The sequence below is a fragment of the Abramis brama genome (genome assembly GCF_963993115.1).
Source record: "Abramis brama genome assembly, chromosome: 2".
Taxonomy (NCBI): Eukaryota; Metazoa; Chordata; class Actinopteri; order Cypriniformes; family Leuciscidae; genus Abramis; species Abramis brama.
The window spans coordinates 12635910-12654405 of NC_139964.1; the positions used below are offsets into that span (position 1 = coordinate 12635910).

At 40.3% G+C, this 18496-nt stretch overlaps 2 protein-coding genes across 2 annotated transcripts; both read right to left on the minus strand.

The window, feature by feature from the left end:
* Positions 1-612: 612 nt before the first annotated feature.
* LOC311077930 (polymeric immunoglobulin receptor-like) lies at positions 613-11212 on the minus strand (the record flags this gene model as incomplete). Its single annotated transcript, XM_084106575.1, has 10 exons — positions 613-2810; positions 2909-2952; positions 3186-3281; positions 3848-4027; positions 4566-4892; positions 4989-5303; positions 7701-8053; positions 9728-9791; positions 10735-11055; positions 11173-11212. The coding sequence occupies 10 exons, from the start codon at positions 11210-11212 to the stop codon at positions 2397-2399; spliced, it is 2154 nt and encodes a 717-aa protein (XP_083962701.1). The 3' UTR covers positions 613-2396.
* A 3799-nt stretch (positions 11213-15011) lies between these two features.
* Positions 15012-17495, minus strand: LOC311077931 (polymeric immunoglobulin receptor-like; the record flags this gene model as incomplete). Its single annotated transcript, XM_084106576.1, has 5 exons — positions 15012-15504; positions 15998-16324; positions 16421-16735; positions 16955-17272; positions 17456-17495. The coding sequence occupies 5 exons, from the start codon at positions 17493-17495 to the stop codon at positions 15362-15364; spliced, it is 1143 nt and encodes a 380-aa protein (XP_083962702.1). The 3' UTR covers positions 15012-15361.
* Positions 17496-18496: the final 1001 nt, after the last annotated feature.

Below are 18496 nucleotides of genomic sequence, written 5' to 3' on the forward strand. Positions count from 1 at the left end.
TCACAACCAATTTATCAGGCCGTTAAAATGAGTGCCGACACTAAAACTAGTAGTTGCTGTATTTGCTAAAGTTTGTAAACTTTATGAAATTGAGCACAGCTGCATACACTTTTGTTTCTGAAATATTCAGTACTTATTTACATCAAACTCTAACCAAAGGTTTTTGATCATTTCTTTTCATTTGCAGAACAAAATGCTGTAATTGAATTTGCAGTGAGATGATTGACAGCAGCGTATTCACTGTAATCCTGATTATTCCTGATATTTTCACTATCAGTACAGTCAGATTACAGTGGAAATTCACCACTGCGTAATTCAGATCTTCAGCAGATGTGATGCACATGGGCGTATTAAGGCGGTCAGGGGCCCTAGGCTGCTCTTTTGGTGAGGCCCCATCTTAATTATTATGCTTTACTGGAAAAATATATTTTGTGCCATACATGGTCCAAACACAAATAGTAAGGTGAACTGGTATACACACACACACAAACACATTGAGACAGCCGGTCAAGTGGTGGACCACCACAGAAAATGACCACCACACCCATAGGTAAAATGAAAAACTGAACATTACAAACAAAACATGAATACAAACAAGTACAAGACCCAGTGTTTAAAAGCAGCCCTTTAATTATGATCAAGAAACACCGGCACTACAACCAAAACTAACGTCAACAGAGATGTAAGTGGAAAGAATATCAGATATTACCATCTGTCACCACAGCCACAAAACAATTACAAAGGAAAACAGCAAAGCAACATAATTCCCTGAATTCACAGTTCAACTGCAAGCTGGTAACCGCCTTTAGTTTTATAAAGCAACATGTAGATGACAGCTTCTGCATCAGTGCAGAATACCCTGTTTTACTGAGGCAAAATCACATCATTACTGAGACACAAACCACTGTGCAATACACTAAACTGTGTATTAAACAAAGCCATAAGACAGATATCTGATTTTCTCTCAAATGTTTACTTTCACTTTAGACATAGCCAACTGTGTAAACCTTGTGTATATTTGACAGTATTATCGCAATAGGACGTGAAAGAGAACTTAGTCCAGTAATCAGACGCTGTTTGACAGGCTCTTAGTGCCAGTGTGCTTCGGGTGTACGCGCTCATTAAAGCGCACATTAGAACAGCGCATCAGCACAAAAATGAAATTATTAACCAGCAAGGCTTTAAAGCACATGCAAATAATGAACTTTTGTTAATGTACATGTGATGTGAATGTACGTACAGTATGTTAAGACGGAGGCGCCAGAACTGAAAAGCAGATTGTGGACACATATTAAACATCCAAGATAAAAAATTCTCTACCTTGAATTATCCAGCCAAAATAGCGATTTGTTTCGCTATTTTGATGCGATTTCACATCTATCCAATCATCATAATTTTTATATGTTTCTTATGGGCCAATAAGGGTCTCTTTTTGTTCGTGCTTAAGTAAATTTAAAATTATCTGGCCAATCCTATAGGCTGCAACCGCAATCCTGTGTGTTAATCTGAGAGTTAATCTGAGATTCACTGGTGGCTTTTTCAACTGTAGAAGAAACAGAGGGGCTTGTGGGTAATAGGGCAGTGTGTAACGCTTTAACCAGAGGGGCTGGATAGCTTGCCTGAATGGTAGTAGCCAAGCGTAAGACTAGACTCACGTGTCTGATATTCCACAGTGGTTATTTATTATCAGCGTTGTCGATCCCATGCACACATGGGCAGTTTGCAAAACACTCCACTAACAACTGTGTTACTGAATATAAATAAAACCAGGTAAGAGCAACATACATATAAAACAGGCTTTACACGCATACATGTGATGTTCACAGCTCGCACTCCTCATCCCGACTGCCCACTCATCAGTGAGGGAGTAACAGAGTGTGTTCCGCCTTAAAGCTGCATTATGCAGCTTTGCCGACTTCTTGGCTGTTTTCTCGCTTTTTGCTCGCGGGTTTCTCTATAGAGCTCCCCCTACAGCTTCGGAATAGATATTTGACAACACTGTCGTTAAAACTTGTTGGCTCGTCCCATCTTCTCCCGCTGGTCATGTGTATTTGTTTTCAAAGAACCCGGCGAACGCACGGAGCCATGTCCACTGAGGTATGTATAATACACAGAAGGCTAGCATATAAATGTTTAGATAGTATATGTGTGCAGTGCCGTAAAGCAGTTTGTTACATCGCGAGACCTGATATCACGCGATACTTCCTGATGCTGCGGCCGTCGGCCCGCCGGCCCAAAGTTGCAAGGGTGGTTTTTCGTCTCACAGGCGCTCGAGGGGTGCGAGACGACCACCATTCAACCCGAAAACAGTCATATAACCATTCCAATGACTCCGAAGCCGTTCGGTTAAGATAAAAAAGTTACTTAGTTCACCTTTAAAGGAACAGTACCTAATTCTACTTGTTACAAGTGGCATAAACAGTGTTAAAAGAATCAGAGGGGTTTGTGGGTAATTGGACAGCGGCATAAACAGTGTTAGAAGAATCAGAGGGGTTTGTGGGTAATTGGACAGAGGCATAAACAGTGTTAGAAGAATCAGAGGGGTTTGTGGGTAATTGGACAGCGGCATAAACAGTGTTAGAAGAATCAGAGGGGTTTGTGGGTAATTGGACAGCGGCATAAACAGTGTTAGAAGAATCAGAGGGGTTTGTGGGTAATTGGGCAGAGGCATAAACAGTGTTAGAAGAACCAGAGGGGTTTGTGGGTAATTGGGCAGTGGCATAAAAAGTATCAGAAGAATCAGAGGGGTTTGTGGGTAATTGTTTGTGAGTGTCTTTAATCTCCTCATAATCACAACCAGTGTGAGAAACCTGAGGAGAGACAGATAAATGATTTACAGCTCTGAATACTGTAAGGATGGAAGACATTAGACATTTAATTAAACATTTTATACAGTAACTGGACTCACCACTTCATGTTTTCCTGGTCCAGTCTGAGACGACGAATCACCACCTGCCAAAAACAAGCGTCCTTTAATTAATGACATTACTATATATCACATTTCAACATTTGTGCCTTGTATAAATGTTTTCACACATCATCAAATATCTCTTTTACTCATGTCTTGTTGCAGCCTATAGGTGGCGATCCAAAGTGGGAATCAATAAATCTATGAAATCGATCTGTTTTAATCTCAGTATAAATAAAGAGTTTCTGCTTCTAAAGAAGTGAAGAATGAGTTTTACCTTGAGACTGATACTTCTTACAGAGAAACAGTAATAAGAGTCCAGCGATGATCAGAACCAGAAGAACCAGAACCAGAGGAACGATCAGAGAAGAGCCTGAAAACACAGGAGAAATAATCAGAGAATATGATCAAATATCAGATCAGATAATTGACGTTTGGAGTAGGATTGACCAGATCATGATACTGGATTTCAGGGTTACCACGTCTGTGTTACAAAAAAAGCCCAATGGCCAGTCAGAAATAGCCCAGAAATTATCCCAATGACCATATCCCAAAAATCAAAACACAAAATATACAATTCCCATACCTAAAACACATGTTTTAAAGTCAGTGTTATGCAAATTGAAAACCATATCATAGTGATTATAAACGAAGATTCGCTACCAGTGGCCCTCCTTCACAAAACTTAAAAAGGGACCTATTATGCAAAGTTCACTTTTATAAGGTGTTGAACACAGATGTGTGTCCACGGTGTGTGTAAATAACCATGGTGAAAATCCACTTACTCATTTTTTTTAAATAATCCCCATAAATCATAAACAGTAGAAACAGTAGTAGTTGAAAATATAGCTTATTTGCATGTTTAATAATACTGTATATTTCAGCCTCCTCACAAGCTTCACCCATTGATCACATGTTTGTATTTCAGCACAAGATCACCTGGTGATGTCATCGGAGACGCCAGTGATGTAGAAGTTCTGGAAACTCCTGTGAACGGTGAAGTTTTGACTGATGAGGAAGAAGAAGTAGATAATGATGATGATGATGATGATGATAATGATGGACGTGGTGATGTTGGTGCTGATGTTGATGATGGCGATGAAGATGGTGTTGTTTTTTCTGGAAATTGTGTATATAAAACAATAAAACAATGAATTTATAAAAGGATGTTTTTTTTTCACACACAGAGAACTCGACATCTCTTTTCTCATGATTCTTGTTACTGATGTCATTCTCACACTCATTACCCAGAATTCATGTTTGCTGACACACAGACACAGAATCGTGAGCTGTTAGTTTGAGTTTCCAGAACTGAAGCCTGTGGTTTCACACTGAATAATACAGTATAGCAGAGTGACTGATGAGCACTGTTAAACTGCATTAACTGTAGTAAAAGTGTGGTAAAAGGACTCACAGAAGTGTAGTTTCTCATGTTCAGAACAGCATCATTGTTTTACACAAAGCTGCACTTTTACCTTCATAAACTACAAACATATAAACTGTAGTTTGTTTTTATACTTCCTCTTTTTAACTGTTTGTGGTTTTGCTTTGTTGAACAGAAAGAACATCCAAATTAAAAATAATCCTGTGGTTAAACCTGCTTGAACAGAATCAGCTGCAAACATGACACATGACACACAGTGATCTGCATCCGTACCTGTAACATTGATCAGGACTCGTGTGATGAAGATCTTGTGTCCTTGATCAGACTGAACTCCACACCAGTATTCTGAATCTTCTTCAGTCACATGACTGATGCTTCCCGTCAGGAGCTGCTGTTCTCTGTCATCATACAGCCGGATCTTTCCCTCATCCCTCCATCTTCTGCTCTCCTTCACAGACGTCTCTTTAGCACAGAGATCAGCTCCAGATCTCCAGCACAGAAACTTCACATCACGAATGTGGGATTGTGGGTATTTGCAGCTGATGTTCACAGATCCTCCTGCAGAAGCTGATAGACTGATGCTCTTCACACAACAATCCTCTGTTTAAGATCCAGATAAAGTGCAGCAATGTTACAATCACCAGATATATTCATGGATTCTGTCAAATAATGCATAAATGACTGAAAGCAGCTCACCCTTCTTAATGTCCAGATTAAACTCAGAGAAGAAACTGTAATCTTCAGAAACTTTGACTATAATCTTATATTCTCCAGAGTCGTTCTCATTCAGATCTCTGATAAACAGAAGTAAGAGTCCTGCAGATCTGTCATTATGAACGGAGAATCGTCTGTCATGTTTCCATTCTGCTCTTCTGTTAGTGTTTATTACAGTAAAACACTGATCTGCAGTTTTACAGACGTCTATCACAGGATTCTCTTCTTGAATCTCATATTTGTAGTTTATAATGACGTTTCCTCCTGAATATCCTCTCACTGTCCTGATTTGATGACCTGTTTAACACAAACCCAAATAATTTGTCATTTTGTTCTCAATATAAACATATATCTGCTCACTTTGCTGCAACATATATCAATGCCGGTCAAGATTATGAGTGTAAATCTTACATTGGGAGACAAAAAGGTTGTTAATGGTGTTTGTACCCAGACAGAAACATAGTTTCAGCCCAGATCCAGCCCACAACTGGGCTGTGTATAATCCACATATACCAAATGTTGGCCGGATATGGGCCGACACTACAGTATGTTACTGTCTGGCTAATGAGTTTCACGTGTGAACAGCAGTCATTACAATCAGTATTGTGATGTTGTGGAGATCATCATGGGTTTGAGGGTCTCACCCACATAGCAACATTGTGTCGGCCCAGATCCGGCCCACATCTGGCACACGTGGAAAGATGATCTGGCCCACATGCAGCGTGGAATTACGGCACTTGGGTGGGCCACTCCTGTTTGCCAGATCTGGGCCACAAGCAGGCCATAGCAATGCCACATCTCAGCCAAGAGCAAAGAAATAAACCAGAACTGGACCTTATCTGAGCCACAAAATCTGTGTATATTAAATATGAAGTCATCTCAGCCTGTTAACAAAAAGAATCACTGAAAGAAAGAAGAGAACAGAAAAAAGAGACGAGCAGAAACACAAGAACTACAACTGACTTCAGCCACAGTCTTAGATGAAATCAACTGAAGAGAAAAGAAGACATTAAATCTGTGAAGATCTCAGCAGAGGAGGATTAAACAGCTCCACAAACAGCATTACCAGCTTCACTTATTACTAACCAGACTGACTTTATTTCTGGCAGACGTCTACAAAAGTTTTTATTGAGAATTAACAGAGGTTTAACTCTGGTTCATTTGAAGTCACCATAACAGTGAATAGTGTTTCCATTAGTTGGGCTCTTAACTCTTATTATATCTTTTGTCTTTTTTGGCCGCTGTGACAGTGTGTTTGTCAAACACATTTGCAGCAGCAAAGAAAGCTAAAGTGAAATGAGATCAGGTGATGATGGTTACCTGGTGATGGTTTTATAATCATCATGAAATAGACTGTTTCACTGAGGTAATTTGAATCTAACAATTGTGTTGTACCATTAATATATTCTCATCACAAACCCTGTGTTACTGCAGCGTGAGGTCCAGCAATATTATAACAATCAGTTAGAAGATTTTAACGAACATGAACATGAAAAATGAATCCACGGTGACACACAGAGATATCAAAAATCAGCACATGAATCTCAACAAGGGTGACAATATATATATATATATATATATTTTAGATAAACAGATTAATTCATAACATCACTGAAAAGCTACTAAATGTCACAAAAAAACAACAGCAAAAAATAAAAGCACATATTTAGAATTAAAATAATAGGACAATTCAGCTGCATAATTTATTCATGTTGCAATGCATGCTGGGAGTTTTGTACTATGCTGGTACCCAGCATGCATTGCAGCAAGGTACTTTAGATTGTCACCATTGTTGAGATTCATACGTTGATTATTGATGTCTGTGTTTGTCATCAAACAGTAATTTTTTGTGCTCATGTTTGTTAAAATCTTCTAACTGATTGTTATAATATTGCTGGACCTCACGCTGCAGTAACACAGGGTTTGTGATGAGAATATATTAATGGTACAACACAATTGTTAGCTTCAAATTACCTCAGTGAAACAGTCTATTTCATGATGATTATAAAACCATCATCACCTGATCTCATTTCACTTTAGCTTTCTTTGCTGCTGCAAATGTGTTTGACAAACACACTGTCACAGCAGCCAAAAAAAATACAAGATATAATACGAGTTAAGAGCCCAACTAATGAAAACACTATTCACTGTTATGGTGACTTCAAATGAACCAGAGTTAAACCTCTGTTAATTCTCAATAAAAACTTTTGTAGACGTCTGCCAGAAATAAAGTCAGTCTGGTCAGTAATAAGTGAAGCTGGTAATGCTGTTTGTGGAATTGTTTAATCCTCCTCTGCTGAGATCTTCACAGATTTAATGTCTTATTTTCTCTTCAGTTGATTTCATCTGAGGCTGTGTCTGAAGTCAGTTGTAGTTCTTGTGTTTCTGCTCGTCTCTTTTTTCTGTTCTCTTCTTTCTTTCAGTGATTCTTTTTGTTAACAGGCTGAGATGACTTCATATTTAATATACACAGATTTTGTGGCTCAGATAAGGTCCAGTTCTGGTTTATTTCTTTGCTCTTGGCTGAGATGTGGCATTGCTATGGCCTGCTTGTGGCCCAGACCTGGCAAACAGGAGTGGCCCACCCAAGTGCCGTAATTCCACGCTGCATGTGGGCCAGATCATCTTTCCACGTGTGCCAGATGTGGGCCGGATCTGGGCCGACACAATGTTGCTATGTGGGCAGTTACTCACCTGTTAAAACCTCCAGATTCACTTCAGTGTAGGAATCTTTAATGTAAGGGATATCAACTCCACACTGGTACGTCCCAGAATCCTCTTCTCTCAGATCTCTGATGGTCACAGTGAAGACTTCTGATCTTGTGTCGTCATACAGAGAGAACCTTCCAGCATCAAACCATTCATCTTTAATATCAGTCTTGATGAGGTCAGAACACCATCCAGTCTGTAGTACATCTTGATTTTTTCTACAAAAATACTTTTTATTGTCTGTATATTCTTCATCATATTTGCATTTGATCGTGACTCCTCCTCCTGAATATCCTGTCACACTGATGGAGCTCACGACACCTACAACAAACCAGCATCTTCATTCAACACTTTAATACACACTGAAGTGAGATTCATTTTAAAGTGTTTTAAAAAATGTCACCATATTAGTTAAAGATTAAGACTTGTATTCATTATTTAATCTCTGTTCTTCTGTGATGTGAACTTGAGTTCAGATTCTTACCAGGAATCATCAGCAGAGTGAAAGTCCAGATGATCTTCATTCTTCTCTCTTATTAAATGATCTTCTCTGTTGTTAGTAGATTCAGTTCTTCTGAAGCTCTCGATGTGTGTTCAGAAGAGTTTTGAGTGTTTATTTCCTGGTTACATGTTTAATATGAAGAGCTGAATGTGACAGAGACGCCCACTTCCCCTGAGAGAGAGAGAGAGAGAGAGAGAGAGAGAGAGAAAGAGACACACAGAGAGAGAGAGAGAGAGACACAGAGAGAGAGAGAGAGAGAGAGAGAGAGAGAGCGAGCGAGAGAGAGAGAAAGAGACACACAGAGAGAGAGAGAGAGAGAGAGAAAGAAAGAGACACACAGAGAGAGAGAGAGAGAGAGAGAGAGAGAGAATTTTTTTTTTGAATTTTGAAAGTCGACTTTATTACAATTTTTCACATGAACCATTTTTTCAACAAATCAACACAATTTTGCATTTACCTTTTATACCACAAATAACTACAAAATAAAACAAAAAAAATAGGGCTGTCAAAAGATTAATCGTGATTAATCGCATCCAAAATAAAAGTTTGTTTAAATAATATATGTGTGTGTACTGTGTATAATTAAATTTGTATCTAGAAATACACACACATGCATGTATATATTTAAGAAAAATGTGTTATTTATATATAAAAAAAAATATTTATATATAATATAAATTATATGTAAATATATACAGTATATGTATGCAAATATTTCTTAAATATATACATGCATGTGTGTGTATTTATATATACAAAATAATTATACACAGTACACACACATATATTATTTAAACACAAACTTTTATTTTGGATGCGATTAATCGCGATTAATCTTTTGACAGCCCTAAAAAAAAACTTTCTACATTAGCAGAAGAGAAAAAAATATTTTTCCATCAATAACAGAGCACAGAGCCTCATTCTTACACCATTTCATTTCAAATGTGATAACGCCGTCCATGGAACTATAAAAACGAATATCAATGAGTATTCTGGATTTAATAAAGCCCAAGGTGGTACTGGGGTTAGCACTATGAACAGAGACTCACAATCACACAATAAATCAAAATAAACAGTTAAACATGGACAAATCACATAAAAAGGTCAAACAAAAGAAAAATCACAATTAGGCCAATCCTCTTGGATATCAGCAGCAAGAAAAAGCCTCCATACAAGAGTTCAAAGAAATAAATACACAAAACAAAACAATTAAAGTGTTGTCAGTCCATCAAACACACTTTACACTCAAACACTGATTCACAACAAAGACAGGAAGAAGGATCATTCTTGGTCGCGTGTGGAAAGGCAGCCAGGCACGACGAAAATGAACACGTAACGTGAAAAGCATAAGCAAAGCAGCAGATGTTCAGCGCTGATGTAGCCAACGCACCCCCGGTTAAATAGCACTCCCTAAAATGCACAGGATGTCCATTTACAAATATATCCCACATTAACCATTCAACTATTACTCACTATAGCAACATACCTATGATTAACAGCGTTGCATCACAGGCCCCAAGCTCTGATAGGGCGCACACTCAGCTGGTGAAAGGGCTGCTGCCGCAACAGGGATTCTATAGCACGAAACATTCCCTATAAGCCCACGTTATGAAGTCAACGAGTGGAAAGATAGACAAAGCTAACCATACCTGCGGCGCTACGGTAAACAGATAACCAAGGCAGACGTCCAGTCGCTGGGCAGGTAAACAAGACAACAAGTCGCGTACCGGTGACATCACTTGTCAAAAGAAAAGTCCCGGTTTATAAAGGGGTTTAGCCCTCGCGATTGGCTCAGAGTTAACTGCCCAGAACCACTCACAGCACAGCAAATTAAGTGTCACTAAAGCCGAGTTCAGACTGCACGATTTTCAAAGTAGTCGGGTCACTGTTCTTTTCACACTGCGTGACTATCTGGGGTAACATTCAGTTGCTGGTGTGTTCACACTGCACGATGCATCGGCGACAGGAGGTTTCACACTGCATGACTTTCAGGAGGAAGAATCGCCGACAACTTCTGTCTTGCACGCAAACTACATTTCACAACCAAACACACGCGAGAAGTGATAAGGAAATAGCGCAAAATCCCGCGTGCTTGCGATCCAAATTGTCTGTGCACTGATTTGCAGCGAAAAGGAGAAAAAGAAAAACATATTATGCATGAGGAAATGGCTGTTACATCGTTGCCGGTTTAACACTGTTTGATCCTTCTTCCTGTCATTGTTGTGAATCAGTGTTTGAGTGTAAAGTGTGTTTGATGGACTGGCACCACTTTAATTGTTTTTTGTTTTGTGTATTTATTTCTTTGAACTCTTGTATGGAGTTGTCATATTTATTCAATGACAAACACAAACTTTAGTGAGACATAAACACAATAGGAGATAAAGAAAGTCAGTATATTTGCCCTAGTTACTGATTATCTGGCTTTTAAGGGTTAAATCCGAACCACAGTATTTATATCAGTATCAGTATCGTGATGTTGTGGAGATCATCATAGGTTTCAGGGTCTCAGTTACTCACCTGTTAAAACCTCCAGATTCACTTCAGTGGAGGGATCTTTTTCTGCATATATATCAGTTCCACAGTAGTACGTCCCAGAATCCTCTTCTCTCAGATCTCTGATGGTCACAGTGAAGACTGCTGAACTTCTGTCGTCATACAGAGAGAATCTTCCAGACTGAACCCATTTATCTTTAATATCAGTCTTGATTTGGTCTGTGCACTTTGACCACAGTCCTTTACAAAAATACTTTATATTGTTTGTATATCCTTCATCATATTTGCATGTGATCGTGACTCCTCCTCCTGAATATCCTGTCACACTCATGGAGCTCACGACACCTACAACAAACCAGCATTAAATACAAAATGAATATATTCATAAGACAGAACAGAAATTAACTTTCAAATATCTCATTAAATCTATTTTTCATGATTTACTCTGAGATTTACTCTTACCAGGAATCATCAGCAGAGTGAAAGTCCAGATGATCTTCATTCTTCTCTCTTATTAAATGATCTTCTCTGTTGTTAGTAGATTCAGTTCTTCTGAAGCTCTCGATGTGTGTTCAGAAGAGTTTTGAGTGTTTCTTTCCTGGTTACATGTTTAACATGAAGAGCTGAACGTGACAGAGACGCCCACTTCCCCTGAGAGAGAGAGAGAGAGAGAGAGAGAGAGAGAAGAATGTACACCCATGATTACACATATCTGGGACTAAAACTGAGTTCAACAGGGAACTTTAATCTGGCTGTGAATGAACTGAAAGCAAAAGCAATGAGAGTCTTCTACATGATTAAAAATACTATTCGACATGAAATTCCAATTAAAACCTGGCTAAAAATCCTAAAAGCAATAATTGAACCAATTGCTCTGTATGGCAGCGAGATATGGGGACCTCTCAAAACCCAAGACTTTTCAAAATGGGAAAAAGAGGAAATCGAAACTCTGCATACCCAAATTTGTAAAAGCATCCTAAAAGTAAACAGAGCGACACCAAACAACTTGTGCAGAGCAGAATTAGGACAATACTCCTTATTGAACAGTATCCAAAAAAGAGCTGTGAAATTCTACCAGCACTGGAGCGCAGTGACCCGAGCTCATACCAGCTGAAGCCCTGCGGTGTCAGGAGCAGAACCGGCGCCGGAGCGCAGTGACCCGAGCTCATACCAGCTGAAGCCCTGCGGTGTCAGGAGCAGAACCGGCGCCGGAGCGCAGTGACCCGAGCTCATACCAGCTGAAGCCCTGCGGTGTCAGGAGCAGAACCGGCGCCGGAGCGCAGTGACCCGAGCTCATACCAGCTGAAGCCCTGCGGTGTCAGGAGCAGAACCGGCGCCGGAGCGCAGTGACCCGAGCTCATACCAGCTGAAGCCCTGCGGTGTCAGGAGCAGAACCGGCACTGGAGGACAGTGACCCGAGCTCATACCAGCTGAAGCCCTGCGGTGTCAGGAGCAGAACCGGCACTGGAGGACAGTGACCCGAGCTCATACCAGCTGAAGCCCTGCGGTGTCAGGAGCAGAACCGGCACCGGAGCGCAGTGACCCGAGCTCATACCAGGCTGAAGCCCTGCGGTGTCAGGAGCAGAACCGTCACCGGAGCGCAGTGACCCGAGCTCATACCAGCTGAAGCCCTGCGGTGTCAGGAGCAGAACCGGCGCCGGAGCGCAGTGACCCGAGCTCATACCAGCTGAAGCCCTGCGATGTCAGGAGCAGAACCGGCACCGGAGCGCAGTGACCCGAGCTCATACCAGCTGAAGCCCTGCGATGTCAGAAGCAGAACCGGCACCGGAGCGCAGTGACCCGAGCTCATACCAGCTGAAGCCCTGCGATGTCAGAAGCAGAACCGGCACGGGAGCGCAGTGACCCGAGCTCATACCAGCTGAAGCCATACCAGCTGATGACCAGCGGTGTCAGGAGCAGAGCCGGCACCGGAGCGCAGTGACCCGAGCTCATACCAGCTGAAGCCCTGCGGTGTCAGGAGCAGAGCCGGCACCGGAGCGCAGTGACCCGAGCTCATACCAGCTGAAGCCCTGCGGTGTCAGGAGCAGAACCGGCACCGGAGCGCAGTGACCCGAGCTCATACCAGCTGAAGCCCTGCGGTGTCAGGAGCAGAACCGGCACCGGAGCGCAGTGACCCGAGCTCATACCAGCTGAAGCCCTGCGGTGTCAGGAGCAGAACCGGCACCGGAGCGCAGTGACCCGAGCTCATACCAGCTGAAGCCCTGCGGTATCAGGAGCAGAACCGGCACCGGAGCGCACTCTCACAGCTGATGCTGAAACTACAGCCAGACCAGCACAGCACTATCTGGCCCAACCAAATTATAAAATTGCAAAAACAAAATTACATTACCTATTGGAAAGATGCTACTAAATCACAAAAGAAGATGGATCTCTATTTACACCTGAAAAGAGACTATAAACCAGCAGAATACCTGAGCTGTGTGAAAGAGCATAAAGTGAGAAAGACCCTAACCAGGTACAGGCTGAGTAACCACTGTCTGGCTGTAGAGAGGTGTGTGTGTGTGTGTGTGTGTGTGTGTGTGTGTGTGTGTGTGTGTGAGTGACCACTGTCTGGCTGTAGAGAGAGGACGGCACAGGCAGAGATGGCAGCCGAGAGAGCAGAGACTGTGTTCACTGTGCTCTCAGAGAGCAGTGTTCAACTCTGTCTAAAGCTTTTTCTTGGTCGAGCGAAATCAATCCAATGTCACTATTTGATAACTTCGAGAAATCATAAATATCCCTAATAAAGGAAATATTATCAAAAATTGACTTTTTGGGGACACAGTAGGTTTGGTCCGGATGGATCACCTAATTCAGAATTTTTGATAATCTGTTTGCTAAAATCTTTGAAAGAAATGTATAATCACTACACAGAAGTGAAACAGGTCTCCAGTTTTTGATCTATGTGAGATCTCCTTTTTTGGGATGGAGGGTCAGGACTTCTGTCCGGCAACTCAAAGGTAGAAGACCTTCATCCAGACTACCATTGAGTACTTCTAAGAGATCCTCTCCTAAAACTTCCAAGTCTATTGGTACGACATCAATTCCAGGCACCCATCCGGAGTCCATGCTCTGAACAGCCAGTTCTCCCAGGCTAAGCGCACCTGAAATCTCTGCATTAGCTTCATCAGACACCTTTGGTAAATCCTCAAAGAAGACACTCTCGTTGATACCGTCTGATCCTAATTCACTTCTGTACAGTTTCTCAAACAATTGCCCTCCTTATAATCCCTACAGGATTGGACAACAGAATTTCTTCCTCAGATCGCAAAGAATTAATGATTCTTTTTTGTCCATTTTTCCTTTCAAGGTTAAAAAATACTTTGAAGGTGCATTCAGTTTCTGAAGTATCCCAACCTTCATTCAGTGATTCCGTTGAGGTCGATCCAGCTTCCACAGGCTCCTCAACAGATGTTCTTCGCCAGCAGGTTTATCCACGGTCGGCACTGCTTCAGCCAGACCGACCCCAGACGGTTTAGCAGGAGTATCTTCAGCTGCATCACTATCCTTACTACCTCCAGCGCCGTTACTCTTAAACATAAATGGATTAAATGGCCCGATTTACCACATCCAAAGCACTTCATTTTGTCAGTAGTGACAAAGACGACATTATTCAAAATCATCCACACGGAAATTTAGTGCCAAGTCAAATTCTGTGTCATCTTTGATGATCATGAACGCAAATCTCCTAAATTAAACAATATGTTTCAATAAAGGAGATTCGCACCAGATCGTAATCTTTTTGATCGGTGAAACCAACTTTCCATAATGTGACAGCGACGTTTTTTGACGGTAACAACAGCGGTAAAATGGGTAGTATTTCATCAATGATTATACCTCGCGCAGCCACCTCGTTTGCTCTTTCCACTAAGTTAAAAAAAAAAAATACGGTCGCGTTTTTCATTCTGGATGCGGAGAGAATGTTCCGATGGCCAACAATCTCTCCTACACCCAGAAGCCTCTGTATAAGCTTTCTAGGAAAGCAGGCAGCAGACAAATACTAAATCAAATAAACTTAGAAGTAAAAAAGAAAGAAAGAAATATAAGGAAAACACAAAAATAAACAAATACACGCGCTCAAAACTCAAACTCTCACACACGCTCCAGAAATGCCCACGCACGCGCAGAGAGAGAGAGAGAGAGAGACTTTTGGACTTTTAACAACTCTTTATTCACTAAGATTAATAAAAAAATATATATATATCTTCCCAAACAATAACAATAAATTAACCTTATCACATATAACATATGTACATTAACATCAATGCATATACATTCACAAAAAATTCTTATTAAAAAAATTAACAATTTAGGAATAAAATCTCCTCTTGATCAACTACACACAACACTTCCTTACTTTACTCAGTCTGGAAACAGAGAAAACAATATAAGAGTTGTTAAGGCGTAGGCGTTTTGATTTTTACATCGCTTTTCACAGTAAATATTGTTTCAAAGCAGCTTTACAGAATGCTAATGCTAATGTGTTAAGAGTTCAATCCACAAGAGAGCAACTGCAGCAAACAGGAAAAAAGAGGAAAATTATAATCTTCATAAAATGTTTAAAGAACATCTGTTTACACAGTCTGTGTCTTATTGAGTTCTCAGTGTTCATCCTGGACCCTGTTTACTGCACATCTGTCCTTTAAAATAATCATTTTATACACATTCTCAGCTGTGGAGATTCAACTGATGAGACGGATGAGGAGGATGAGGAGGAGGAGGAGGAGGATGAGGAAGATGATGATGATGAGGATGAGGAGGAGGATGAGGATGGTGGTGATGTTGTTAAAACATCTGTATATAAAACAATAAAACAATGAATTTCTAAAGGATTTTTTTTTTTTTTCACACACAGAACTTGACATCTCTTTTCTCATGATACGTGTTACTGATGTCTATCACACATTCATTACCCAGAATTCATGTCTGTTGACACATAGACACAGAATCGTGAGCTGTTAGTTATAGTTTCCAGAACTGAAGCCTGTGGTTTCAAACTGAATAATACAGTATAGTATATTAACTATACTAAAAGTGTGGTAAAAGGACTCAGCTGCAGTTTCTCATTGTTCAGAACAGCATCATTGTTTTACACAAAGCTGCACTTTTACCTTCATAAACTGCAAACATATAAACTGTAGTTTGTTTTTATACTTCCTCTGTTTAACTGTTTGTGGTTTTGCTTTGTTAAACAGAAAGAACATCCAAATTAATAATAACCCTGTGGTTAAACCTGCTTAAACAGCTGCAAACATGACACATGACACACAGTGATCTGCATCTGTACCTGTAACATTGATCAGGACTCGTGTGATGAAGATCTTGTGTCCTTGATCAGACTGAACTCCACACCAGTATTCTGAATCTTCTTCAGTCACATGACTGATGCTTCCCGTCAGGAGCTGCTGTTCTCTGTCATCATACAGCCGGATCTTTCCCTCATCCCTCCATCTTCTGCTCTCCTTCACAGACGTCTCTTTAGCACAGAGATCAGCTCCAGATCTCCAGCACAGAAACTTCACATCACGAATGTGGGATTGTGGGTATTTGCAGCTGATGTTCACAGATCCTCCTGCAGAAGCTGATAGACTGATGCTCTTCACACAACAATCCTCTGTTTAAGATCCAGATAAAGTGCAGCAATGTTACAATCACCAGATATATTCATGGATTCTGTCAAATAATGCATAAATGACTGAAAGCAGCTCACCCTTCTTAATGTCCAGATTAAACTCAGAGAAGAAACTGTAATCTTCAGAAACTTTGACTATAATCTTATATTCTCCAGAGTCGTTCTCATTCAGATCTCTGATAAACAGAAGTAAGAGTCCTGCAGATCTGTCATTATAAACGGAGAATCGTCTGTCATGTTTCCATTCTGCTCTTCTGTTAGTGTTTATTACAGTAAAACACTGATCTGCAGTTTTACAGACGTCTATCACAGGATTCGTGTGTTGCATCTCATATTTGTAGTTTATAATGACGTTTCCTCCTGAATATCCTCTCACTGTCCTGATTTGTTGACCTGTTAAACACAGTAGTGTTCATTTTTATTCAATGATAAACACAAACTTTAGCGAGACATACACACACACTCTAGGGGACAAAAAAGTCAGTGTATTTGCCCTAGTTACTGATTATCTGGCATCTTTTAGGGGTTAATTCCAAACCACAGTATTTATATCAGTATCAGTATCGTGATGTTGTGGAGATCATCATGAGTTTGAGGGTCTCAGTTACTCACCTGTTAAAACCTTCAGATTCACTTCAGTGTATAAATCGTTTCCAACTCTTTCAGTTCCACAGTAGTACGTCCCAGAATCCAGTTCTCTCAGATCTCTGATGGTCACAGTGAAGACTTCTGATCTTGTGTTGTCATACAGAGAGAATCTTCCAGCATCAAACCAGTCATCTTTAATATCAGTCTTGATTTGGTCTGTGCACTCTGACCATTCACCTTTACAAAAATACTTTATATAATCTGAATATCCTTCATCATATCTGCATTTGATTGTGACTCCTCCTCCTGAATATCCTGTCACACTCATGGAGCTCACGACACCTACAACAAACCAGCATTAAAACACTTTAATTTACACAGAAATTAACTTTCTTTAACAGTCAATAGAACAACATGAACTGAAGAGGAAGACTCTCCTATTCAATTCTGTGCTGTTTTTCATGATTTACTCTATTATTATTATTATATTTATTATTGGATCAGAACTTGAGTTCAGATTCTTACCAGGAATCATCAGCAGAGTGAAAGTCCAGATGATCTTCATTCTTCTCTCTTATTAAATGATCTTCTCTGTTGTTAGTAGATTCAGTTCTTCTGAAGCTCTCGATGTGTGTTCAGAAGAGTTTTGAGTGTTTCTTTCCTGGTTACATGTTTAACATGAAGAGCTGAATGTGTCAGAGACGCCCACTTCCCCTGAGAGAGAGAGAGAGAGAGAGAGAGAGAGAGAGAGAGAGAGAGAGAGAGAGAGAGAGAGAGAGAGAGAGAGAGAGAGAGAGAGAGAGAGAGAGAGAGAGAGAGAGAGAGAGAGAGAGAGAGAGAGAGAGAGAGAGAGAGAGAGAGAGAGAGAGAGATTGCACACAGATATAAACTCAATACAACTCAATATAAAGTGTTATTTTACAGGTATTTTTCACAGAAAGTTCTATTATTTCAAAGGCTTAGTTTCACAGTTCCTCAAAAGCATAATGTTTACAGTTTTAACTGACTTAAGCGTTTAATAAAGTGTTTGTAGTTAGGGGGCGTGTTTCAGTGCAGTCAACAATAGGAGAGGTCAAGTGTAAGTACACTGTTAGACCTTACCGGGTTTTTTTACAGTAAAATACTGGCAACACTGTTGCCAGTAAAATACTGTTAATTGTACAGTTCTTTACTGTAATCTAGTTTGTTTCTGTAAAAATGCACTAAATTATAGTTAACTAATTACACTTGCAGAAACCGACTGCCTTAAATTGACCAACTATCATTTAAATGTATTAACTAAAATGTATAATGCATTAATAATGTGAGTAAAGTATTACTGTGAACTTCTTTTATTTGAGACCACTAAAAAACTATTGTACATAAAAAGATTTCCACTGGCTCAGCAACTACACAGTCACCGCCTGTTAAATAAAGCAACATGCAGCAAATCATCAATGTTTGTAGATCTTCTGCTGGACTGAAGCACAGGCTCTACTCTTCTGCACAATGGTGACCCAAAAAATTAATTTTACAGTAAACTACTGGCAACAGTGTTGCCAGTATAAACCTGTTTTATAACTTACA